The 12,141-nt window shown below is 43.1% G+C and overlaps 1 protein-coding gene across 1 annotated transcript in view; it reads right to left on the bottom strand.

Annotated features, from left to right (window-relative positions):
• The window catches only part of cacul1 (CDK2 associated cullin domain 1), a 103,851-nt gene extending 93,558 nt beyond the window's left edge, over positions 1–10,293 (bottom strand). Inside the window, exon 1 of the mRNA XM_041209922.1 lies at positions 9,757–10,293. Coding sequence (XP_041065856.1) covers positions 9,757–10,099 — 343 coding nt within the window. The 5' untranslated portion in view covers positions 10,100–10,293. The remainder of the gene's footprint in view (positions 1–9,756) is intronic.
• Positions 10,294–12,141: the final 1,848 nt, after the last annotated feature.

Raw genomic sequence — 12,141 nt, 5'->3', positions numbered from 1 at the left:
GGTGTTGTGCAGAATTTCTGTTTTAAAAGGTCTCAGTTTGAGTACGTATGCCTCTGGTTGGTCTTGATCAGCAAACAGGACTCAAAGCTGGCTAGGAAGGGTGGAGAGAGAGCAAGGCTCAACAGCTTCAGCTGCTTGTCCTCAGTTCATCAGCATCTCAGCATCAATCATCTGCAAAAATGTTTTTTTCCAAACGCACAAAAGGGGGTCACGTGACTTGCTCTCTTCACTGATAAAGGGGGGAAAGAATTCAAATAAGGCTATTGTTCGTGTATTCCAAAAGTAGCTTGATTAGCTCAAAGTTATCTTAGCTAATCTGAGTGATTAGATTTAATGTGCCATCTCCAAGAGTTGAATATTAGGAACTTCTCTTCTTGTCTTCATGTCTTGTTAGTGGCAGCGGAGATAAGGTCTGTTGCATTCCTCAAGGGTTTATTGTCTCTAGGAGGGGTCTTTCACCACCGGCATCTCCGTCCCAATTAGTGGAATGTGGACTGCATAGTAATGCAATTGGGGCAGACATTTTTTGGCTGCGATTTCCAGTCTTCGTTTTCAGCCTGTTGCTTTTAAAAGTCTCTTTGTAAAAGTTCAGGTCCAAGTTTCCAGCCAGCAGATTAAAAGTCACTATTTGAAATAAATCTATTATCATGAAGATGAGCTTAAGTTTACGCAGGTGCTTGTTCTGTAAAAAGTAATCTTCATATGTCGTAACTTCCACATTCAAATTTCTTTCTGCCACTGAGTGACAAGATAAAGTTTTAAAAAGTTACCCTCTCAGACAGCTCCAAACACACTTATAATACCCACATGTAAATCAAAGTGGCCACAAACGTCCTTTTTTTTTGAAGCATAGTTTCCATGTTATTATGGAATCTTTTTGCTTGAATCAGCAAAGGGATTAATGTTGCACATTAATATAAACTAATATGAAAGCAGTTCAGTCGTATTTCTTCTCATCTTTTTTACAGAGCGATGATTAAATTAACTGGATACCTAATGAGCACCAGCAATGCGAGCCATGACCACAATCTATGGGATAAAAATCAAACTGCCTGAAAGTGCATCCTATTTTCATTTTCGAAATTTCAAATGAAGTGTGTTATTTTGTGCACAGTAAATGCCTGTCTAATACACAGAATACATGGGAAAGAGCAAGAGTAACACGAGAAAGTCGGTTTCATTTATCAAAACCCCAGGTTCCAAAAACACAAACTCTTCCCTAAAGCTCTCTCACTTCTTTTAAGTCTCAGCTTAAAAACTACCTCCTTGACCAAGCTTTTTGTCACCCCTCCTCTTTCATTGGCTCGATGTTAATATTTTCTGATTATGTTTCTATAATCACCGCATGCCATTTTTCTATGTTAAAAACACGACAAAAATGCAAGTCACTTTAATTCTGAAGGCCAATACCAACTACATAGTCTTCTTTATCTTCTGAACTCTAGATGTACTCATTATTCTAACCAAATGCACATTGAACTTTTTAAAACAAAAACAATTTCACATTCATCTGGTGTTGTCCAACAATAAATCACTGCACAATTAACAAATATTTACGGAGCAACCACAATACCAAATTAAGCAATAAGACAGACAACCAATGAAAGTATGAAAACTGCACACGTTCTAACATCACCTGTTACAAGTTGTTTTACATACCAACTCACATAGATAGTCTCTGTCCAGGTACTCCATTTGAAGTGAAAATATATCTACATGTACAAACACACACTATTAAAAAATATTGTACCAGTAAGCATGTAAAGATGTACGAATGTAGCCTTGATGAAATATTGCTCATTGGTTCATGCTTAACAGATTACATTTATCCAGTCATGAGGTTATTACAGGAACAAAAACAGTAACTTGTATTTATAGAGCACCTTTAATGTAGTAAAACTTCCCAAGGTGCTTCACAGGAGCATTATCAAACAAGACTTTGCACCAAACCACATATGGAACTACTAGCCCAGGTGCACAGGATGAGAGGTTTCAGCAAATGAGTCAAGGCAGCTGCAAAGTTGGGCTCTACTGCAGAGATGGAAATAGGCAGTCTTAGTGATGGTGTGGATATATTGTCAGAAGCTCATCTCGGGGCCATATCTGACACCAAGTTTGCAAAATTTCTGGGTCAGTTGCAAGAAGAAGGATGAAGTCGGCACCTAGGGAATGAAGTTTGTGGTAGGGCCCACAGGCAATGGTTTTGATCTTATCAATATGTAGTTAGAGGAAATTTCTATTCATCAGACAATAGGAGAAGGCTCGAGTGGAGCACAAACACCAGCTTGGGCTGAAGGGCTGTTCTGTGCCGCATATCCTATGTAATTCTGTGTAATCCCAGGCAGCTGATCAGATGGTCTCAAACTTACTGGCAAGGAAATCCATGAGCTGCTCTTGTTGGAGGTGGGAGTGGAGGAGGCAGGGAAGAGGATTTAAGAAGACGGTTTGCAATAATGAAAAGAAACCTTGGATAATTCTGAAAGAGTGAGCAGGACCCAAAAATAGACTCAGACATTTTCAGCACAGAAGGAGGCCATTCAGCCCATGGCATCCATGCCAGTCAACAAAGATCTGACTGCACTAATCCCATTTTCCAGCGCTTGGCCCATAGCCCTGGAGGATATGGCAACGTAAGTGAAAATCTAAATGCTTCTTAAATGTTACAAGAATTTCTGACTCGACCATGTTTTCAGGCAATGAGTTCCAGACTCCAGCCACCCTTTCGGTGAAAAAAATTCTCATCAACTCCCATCTTAGTCTTCTAGCTCTTACCTTAAATCCATGACCCCTAGTTATTCACTCCTCTACTAATGGAAAAAGTGCCTTCCTATGTCTATGTCCCTCATAATTTTATACACCTCTATCAGGTCGCCTCACAACCTTCACTGCTTCAAGGAAAACAACCCCAGCCTATCCAATCATTCCTCATAGCTCAGACCCTCCAGCCCAGGCAGCATCCTGGTAAGTCTCCTCTGCACCCTCTCCAGTGCAATCACATCCTTCCTATAATGTGGTGATTGCACACAGTACTCCAGTTGTGGCCTAACCAGCGTTTTATACAGTTCCAGCATAATCTCCCTGCTCTGTATTCCATGCCTCAGCTAATAAAGGCAAGTATCCCATATGCCTTCTTAACCACCTTATCTCCCTACCCTGCTACCTTCAGGGATCTATGGGTATGCACACCAAGGCTCCTCTGGTCTTCGGTACTTTCCAGGGTCCTGCAATTCATAGTGTAATCCCTTGCCTTGTTTGCCCTCCCCAAGTGCATTATCTCACACTTTTCTGGTTGAATTCCATCTGCCACTGCTCTGCCCACCTGACGAGTCCCATTGACCCTCACTATTTAGCATCCTCCTCACTATTTACCATCCTACCGATTTTCATGTAATATGGAAACTTGTTGATCATACCCCCCTACATTTAAGCACAAATCATTTATGTACACCACAAACAGCAAGGGCCCAAGCAACGAGCCCTGCGGAACCCTTGTGGAAACAGACTTCATCCCTCTACCATCACCCTCTGCTTCCTGCCTCTCAGCCAATTTTGGATCCAACATGCCACTTTGCCTTGGATCCCAAGGGCTCTTACTTTCTTGACCAGTCTGCCATGAGGGATCTTATCAAAAGCCTTGCTAAAGTTCACGTAGACCACATCAAATGTATTACCCTCATCAACACTCCTGGTTACTTCCTCAAAAGATTCAATCAAACTTGTCAAATATGATCTTCCCTTAACAAATCCATGCTGATTATCCCTGATTAATCCATGTCTCTCCAAATGTAGATGTATTCTGTCCCTCAAAATTCTTTATAGTAGCTTCCCCACTACTGAGGTTAGACTGACTGGCCTGTACTTTCCTGGTTTATCCCTTTCTTCCTGTTATAATAATGGGGCAGTGTTAACAGCCCTCCAGTCCTCTGGCACCTCACCTGCGGCCTGAGAGGATTTGAAAATTACTGCCAGAGCCCCTGATATCTCTTCCCTTGTCTCCCTCAATAGCCTGGATACATCTCATCTGGGCCTGCGGATTTATCCACTTTCAAGGCCGCTAGTCCCTCTTCTCTCTGTTAGTTTCCTCTAATATTTCACAGTCCTCCATCTTGATGTCTATACCTGATTCGTCTTTTTCCATTGTGAAGACCAATGCAAAATATTCTTGAGGACTGTACCCACGTCTTCTAGGTCCACACACAGATTCCTCTATGGTCCCTAATTGGCCCTACTCTTTCTCTTGTTTATCTCTTGCTCTTTATGTATTTAAAAAATCCCTTTGGGTTTTCCTTTATTCTACCTACCAATGCTTTCTCATGCACTCTCTTAGCTTTCCGAGTTTCCTTTTTCAGTTAACCTCTGCACTTTTTATACTCTTTTAGGGGCTCTGCCATAGAACCCTCAGTATCTGCCATATTGAGGCCTCGGTATCTGCCATAAGCCTCTTTTTTTTTCTTAATCCTAACCTTTATGTCCCTTGTCATCAGGGTTCCCCAGAATTGGTCCCTCCCTTTGTCTTTACGGGAACATATTTGCCCTGAACTCAAGCTATTTCCTCCTTGAATGCCTCCCATTGCTCTGACATAGTTTTATCTGCAAGTAGCTGCTCCCAGTCCACTTGGGCCAAATCGTATCTCATCTTATCCCAGCCCAACCTTATCCTTTTCCATAATTATCCTAAATCTAACTGAGTTAATGGTCACTATCTCCAAAATGCTCCCCTACTGATACACCTTCCACCTGCCTGGGCTCATTTCCGAACATTAGGTTCAGAACTGCCCCCTCCCTCGTTGGGCTTTCTACGTACTGACTAAAAATGTTCTCCTGGATGCAACTTAAGAATTTTGCACCCTCCCTACCTTGTGCACTAAAACTATCCCAGTTAATATTTGGATAGTTAAAATCCCCTATTACTGCCTTATTATTCTTAACACTTCTCTGAAATTTGATTACATATTTGATCCACTATCTCTCCCTGACTGTTTGGGGGCCTATAGTACACACCCAACAGTGTGTTTGCCCCTTTGGTGTTTTTTACTTCTACCCAACATGGCCTCATTTGATGATCCTTCAAAGATATCATCCCTCCTCACTGATATAATTGATTACTTTATCAATATTGCGACACCCCCTCCTCTTCTATCCCCCTCTCTATCTCATCTGAATACCCTATAATCAGGAATGTTGGGCTGCCGATCCTGTCCTTCTTTTAGCCAAGTCTCAGTCATAGCTATATCATCATACTCCCATGTGCCTATCTGTACCCTCAGCTCATTTGTCTTATTCCTCAAGTTTCTTGCATTAAAATATATTCCATTTAGCCTTGCTAAACTCTCTTCTTTTTTATCTAACCTATGCTTCCTCTGCCTTCCAGGCTCACTTACTAGCATTTTAACTTCTAATTCCATCTTAGCTTCTCTCCCCTCTGAACTACTTTTCAGGATCCCATCCCCCTACCAATTTAGTTTAAATCCACCCCAACAGCATTAGCAAACCTCCCCGCGAGGATGTTGGTCCCATTCCTGTTCAGATGTAACCCGTCCAATTTGTACAGCTGCCACCTTCCCCCAGAAACGATCCCAAATGCCCCAGGAATCTAAGGCCCTCCCTCCTGCACCATCTCTCCAGCCACGCATTCATCTGCTCCTATACTCACTACTGCATGGCACCTGGAGTAATCTGGAGATTACTACATTTCAGTCCTGCCTTTCAATTTTCTACCTAACTTCCTAAAGTCTGCCTGCAGGACCGCATTTCTTTTTCTTTCTATGTCAGTGGTCCCAACATGGACCACGACCTCTGGCTGTTCACCCTCCCCCTTCAGAATGCCCTGCAGCTGTTCTGTGATATTCTTGACCCTGGCACCCGGGAGGCAACATATCATCCTGGAGTCAAGTCTATGGCTGCAGAAGTGTCTGTCTACTACCCTCACTAATGAACCCCTTATCATTGTTGCCCTTCCACACTTCTTCTTCCCCCTCCCTGAACAGTTGGACCACCCACAGTGCCATGGCCTTGGCTCTGGTTGGCTTCCACAGAGGAACTGTCACTCTCACCTTTTTCCAAAATATGGTGTGTGAGCAAGGTGCACTCAGGGGATTCCCTCACTGGTTCCCTTCTGGTTCCCTGACTGGTTCCCTTCTTCTGTTTGGTGGTCACCCATTCCCTGTTTGCACTTCCTTAAAGTGCGGGGTGACCACATCCTGAAACATGCTGTCCATGAACTTCTTAGCCTCGTGAAAGCACAGTAGTATCCCCAGCTGCCATTCAAGCCCCAAAACCCAGAGCCCCACACGTGGTCATCCAGACCGCCAGGAGCGTCTAGGATTTCCAACCTAGTGCAAGGTGTGCAAATCACAGGACTGAGCTCCCCAGAAATATCTTAACTAAGTAGAACATGGACACTTGCTTTTATTTTACCCTTACTCCTACCTGAGTATAGATTGGATGCTAGATCCTCTACCTAGACTAGATCCTCTAGGTGCTGCTGACTGCCTGTCCCTGGGTCCTCCTCTCACACTCTCCCTGCTTTTTGTGGTCCAGCCAGACCACACACCAATCAAACCCAGATATTCAATTGCACAATAACAGAAAAGGTTTAGATCTTAAGAATTTTAGCCTAATTTCTATCATCTTTCCCATTGACTTTTGTTCACTTCATTTTTCATTTCCCCCTCTGCCCCTACAAGTGCCTAATTTACTTTCGTGCCACCTCCACAATCCACCACCACTGCCCCACTCTTCCACCTATTCATTTTTTTTCTGGGGTGACCAACTAGCCCCATCTATTCGGCCCCAGTACTATTTTTTCCCTGCCTCCTGTTCCTACTTCACTTCCCCCCCGCCCCTCCATTTCCTTGCCATAAGATCCACATTCCCTCCTTTGTAATTCTTTTCCTCATCAGTTGTCTTCCTCCCCAAGTTCCAACACCAGAATGAAAACAAAAAGAAACCAGTAAAATAATGGAAGACACCCAAGAGTAATGATTACGCAGCTACCAATTACCAGAGACATGTAGAAGGAAAGGTACACAAAGACAGGGGTCGACAGAAATGAGCACAGGTCATTCGCAGAATCACAAGCAACCAATCACATTTAGAAAAAAATTTCCTTTTATATTTACTTCCTCTTTCTCTACAATCACATGATTTCAAACCACATATTTCTTTTTGAAGAGAGGCAAACAGGCAGTCAGTTGTCCTGTCCCAACTTCAAGTGGTCTACAACAGAAGACCATCAAAAAGTTCAATGTTCTTATATCCCACTGTGGACAGGGATTTTCTGCTCTTCACTATCCATAAAAATACTTTGAGCAGCAGGTTCAGCAACTTTTGATGAAATATACTTCAAGCATACTGAAAAAACATAAATCATTTTAATCCTTCAAGGACAAAAAAAAATCCCCTTTCTTGTAGCAAATGCAAAGCAAACTTTTGGAACTGAACATCCAAAATGTAAAAAAAAAATCAAGAAATGCCAAAAAGGAACACAAGCTTTTTAACTCATGGTGAGTGGGCAACTTTTTAAATATTCAATCTGGGTACACCCAGCAAAGAACATGCTTCGTTAGTACAAAATATTTTGTGTCCAGTCACTGCTAAAAATTTCAGAACATTTCATGGACTGAAACAAATGTTCCCTTGAACGAGTACTCACGCCTCTGAGCCAGAAATTTGTGGGTTCAAGTTGCATTCTAGAGCGTTGATTACATAATCTAGGTAGACACTTCTATGCAGTACTGAGGGGATGCTGCACAGTCAGGGGTGCTATCTTTTAGCTAGGACAGAGCTAAACTGAGGCCTGGTCTGCATTCTCAGATGGGCGTAAAAGATTTTATGCATTATTTCAAAAGGACAGCAGGAGAGTTTATCCTCGCATGCTTGCCAATCTTTATCTCCCCAGGCAACATTACCTTGTCTCCTCATTACAACAGTGACCATACATCAAAGTGGCTCATTGACTATAAAGCACTTTGGAACCTCCTGAGGTATTGAATTACACTATATAAATAGATCAAGTTTCATCAAAATAAAATACAATTTCTCTCTTTCTTAAACCTATACTGCTGTAAAACTGTATCTCACGTTTGGACACAATAACCACATCAGTTGTCTAATTTGTAATTTAGTTGTTCCAGAGACTAAACTATAACATAACTAAGTTGTGTTGGTCAAATAACAGAGTCACAGATCTGTTCAAAAGACTTGAAGGCATGTGGGTTATTTCAACTAGATCTACAAAATGTATCCTAACGCCTGGGCACTAAGAATTTAATGGCACTGAATGACTCCAAAAGGATACCAGTCATTTTTTTTCCCATATCAAAGTAACTTCCAATCACGTGGAGCTCTCTTTTTCCAATTTGCTCCACTTTTCTCACTAAGCCTCTGATCAGTGCTGTAGTATGGTCCAGCACGCCAACCAAATGGGGGGTCATTCTTCTCAAAGGACTCTAGACAGTGAGCACCACATCACTTCAAATCAAAGTCCTGATGATGATCTACCCATGTGCCACTGCCAGCTGAGGATCACTGGGTAGCAATCACAAGCAGAGACTCCAGCCAGCTTTTCTCTTCTCAGTACTGCTTGTCCTCTAGGAACACGACACCTAAACCAATTATAGCACCACTGCTCTGGGAGATCTGAGCTAACTCAGCACAGCATGGGGATCAAGCCCAAAATCCTCCAGCTCTGCATGTTTCAGTATCACAATGGATTTTGCAGATGCAGACTTAAAGAGTTGCAGTGACACACCGCTATCTGTGTTGTGGCACAATTTAACTTCTGATCTTCAATTTTCAGTTATTTAGAGAATGGAATGCTCAGAAATTTCTTTTACATTACTTTTTAAAAGACTGCAATAATTAATGTTTAAATAGGCTGAGCTAAGAGTATATAGTAACGATTGTATGTTCACAGTTAATTAGTAGCACACAAACAGCAGAACAACATTTAACATGATTAAGTCATTCCATTAATTACAGGTTCTATTTCATGGTATTTCTATTGTTCACAGCACAATTCACTCAAAATATTAAGAAAACAAAAATAAGCAATCATCCTACCAATTATAATAAATGTCTGGCACTGGCCGTAGGTCCTCATGTTCCTGAAAGAATGGTACACCATTCTCACTACATTAACACAATCAATTTATTGAATCACTCCCAGTTATCAATTACCCTAGGTTGGTTGTCAATGAGACAACATATCCAGGATATCAAAATTAATGCTACAAAGGACACAATCGTGCCACTGTAGGAGAAACCCGAACATTTCTTAGGAAGGCAAAATCCTTCAGGTGAAATTAGTCTGGATGCTTCCTTATTCCATCCCAAGACTTCTGAATTACTCTTCTCAACACAAAAAATCAATTTATAAAATCAATTAACAGTCTTCTAGCTTTTGAGTTTACAGGTAGGTTTTGTATTCAGGTTTGCACCTGATCCAAGACTGGCATTTGGGAGACTGAACCTTTCAGTTGAACTGTATTTCTATTCCAGTTTTGCATTTACCAGCAGTTACAATAATTACATACACACTGTTAATAGACAAATGGGGTTAAATGCCCCTTGTAGAGCAGATAGAAGAATGCAGATGGCACTGGTCATCATAAAGCACGCAAAATCCAGGTCACCAACAGATTAATCGGAGCTCTCAAATATACACATCCATCTAAAAACTATTAAATCCTTATTGGCTTAACCATCGATTGTTGACCCGTTTATCTGTCTCAGATTTCTCCCTGCGTGACTTACAGAACTTGGAGGCCGAGCTATTGATGTTCAGGGTTACTTTACTGGCCATGGGCTCGGTGTCAGTCTCCCTGTGCGATGCCGGCTCTCGCTCTTCCCCGTTCAGAGACATGGGGTGCGGGAGGAGTTCTTTGGGCTCCTGCTGTGCTTGCAGCGTCCCCCCCGGCTCGGGCAGAGCTGGCTGGCTGGGGTGATGGTTATGGTGGTGGTTGTGGTGATGGTGATGTTGGTGTTGATGATGATGGTGATGATGATAAGCGCCCGCGTTGGCCTCCCAGTTGTTGTGGTTGTGATCGTCCATCATCAGCTGCTGGTAGCTGGTGTCCTCCTCCATGTTCTCGTCCATTGTTACTGGGGGAGTGAGGAGCAATTTTTAAGCCAGATCTACAGCTGAACTTATATTTAAATTTGATTTAATTCCTCCTACATGAATGTCGCTGTTTTTTTCTCTCTCTCTCTCTCTCTGTCGCTCCTGGATCACCAGCTTTTATTCCTCCTCCGGCCCAATTCCTCCTCCCCACCAGCAACAGAAACTTCCCTTTACGGCTTTTTGCCGCCGATCAGATGTTGCGGTTTGCGACACTTTCACGACGCCTTGCCTCTTCCCCGGTGCATGCCGGGAGCATTCGGTAGCCCTTAGCGACGGTAACCAAGGGAAACCCCCCCCCCCCCCGCCCCCGCCATTGTGCGCCGAGCCTGGGCTGCGGGTAAGTGGCTCATGGTTTGGAGATTAGCTGGTTTGCGAAGTTCTTCGGTATTGTTTAACTTTTATTTGATAGAACACCGTTTGCCCTTAATTTTATCCGAATTTGCGGCCAAATCGATAGCGGAGGGTGCGCGGCAGGAAAGGGGTGGCGAAATTTCGGGCGTAAATGAGTTCCATCCGTCACTGCATTACGCCCAAATCTCCTGCAGTCCATCCCGCCGCCTGTCAGGCTGGCCCCGCACCCAGTCTACAGGCTGTTTGTTTTGCAGTTCTTGCTTTCCCAAAGGAACTCTTCAAATTACCACCAGATTTTGCTGCTAATTTTGCTCTTTCATTGACTGCACAGCGCAGAAACAGGCCATTCGGCCCATCCACTCCATGATGAATATTGCTCCACTCACGTTTCCTTCCGTTCTCCCCCATCTAACTCTATCATTGTAACTCTCAATTTCCTTCACCCGCACATGCTTTAGTTTCCCCTTAAATGCACTTTTACTATTCGTCTCAATCACATCCCTTGGTAAAGTTGCACGTTCTTGCCACTCTCGAAATTTCTTCTGAATCCCCTCTTTAATGTCTTGGTGACTATCTCATATCACCAGGCAGCCCAAGGAAATTAGGCAGGAAGTGCAGGAGTTTCCCGGGGCCCTGCTCACCAATCGGTTTTCCGTTTTGAACACCGGTGAGGGTGTTGGTTCCTCGGAGGAGTGCAGTCAGAGCCAAGTTTGTGTCACCACAGGCAGCTCTGCTGTACAGAAAGGGGAGAAAGAAGAGGGGAAGAGCAATGGTGATAGGGGATTTAGAACAAAAACAAAAATACCTGGAAAAACTCAGCAAGTCTGACAGCATCTGTGGATGAAGGGTCATACAGACTCAAAACGTCAATTGTATCCCTCTCTGCAAATGCTGTCAGACCTGCTGAGTTTTTCCAGATATTTTGTTTTTCTAGATTTCCAGCATCCGCAGTATTTTGCTTTTATCTTGGTGATAGGAGATTCATTGATTAGGGGAACAGACAGGCTTTTCTGCGGCTACAAATGTGACTCCAGGATGGCATTTTGCCTCCCTGGCGCCAGGGCCATGGATGTCACAGTATGGCTGCAGGACATTGTTCTGGAGGAAGGTGATCAGCCAGAGGTTGTGGTACATTTTGGTACCAATAACTTAGGTTGGAAAGGGAATGAGTCCTGAAAGCAGACCTTAGGGAACTAGGAAGGAGATTGAAAAGCAGGAGCTCTAAAACAATAATATTAGGATTACTCACAGTCCCACGTGCAATCGAGTATAGAAGTAGGAGAAATGAATGAATAAACATGTGGCTGGAAAGCTGGTGTTGGAATGAGAGCATCAGATTTGAGACATTAAGATCAGTTCTGGGGAAGGTGGGACCTGTACAAGCTGGATGGTTTACACCTGAACAGGACAGGGACAAATATCCTTGCAGGAAGATTTGCCAGTGCTGTTGGGGGCGGGTCGTTTAAACTAGATTGGCAGGCAGGGTGGGAACCTGAGGGCAACTTCAAAGCAGAGAACGGGAGAAGGAGAATTAATGAATGACTCTGAAAGACAGAAGCAGCACAGGTTAAAAAGAGTACAGCACAGGAATTTGGCAGTGTTGAAAAGTATATATGTAAACGCAAGGAGCATAATAAATAAAGATGATGAGCTTAGGGCTCAGATAG

Source organism: Carcharodon carcharias, chromosome 17 (genome assembly GCF_017639515.1).
Source record: "Carcharodon carcharias isolate sCarCar2 chromosome 17, sCarCar2.pri, whole genome shotgun sequence".
Lineage (NCBI taxonomy): Eukaryota > Metazoa > Chordata > Chondrichthyes > Lamniformes > Lamnidae > Carcharodon > Carcharodon carcharias.
Note: the sequence above shows the minus strand (reverse complement) of the source record. Positions and strands in the feature narration are given on the sequence as shown.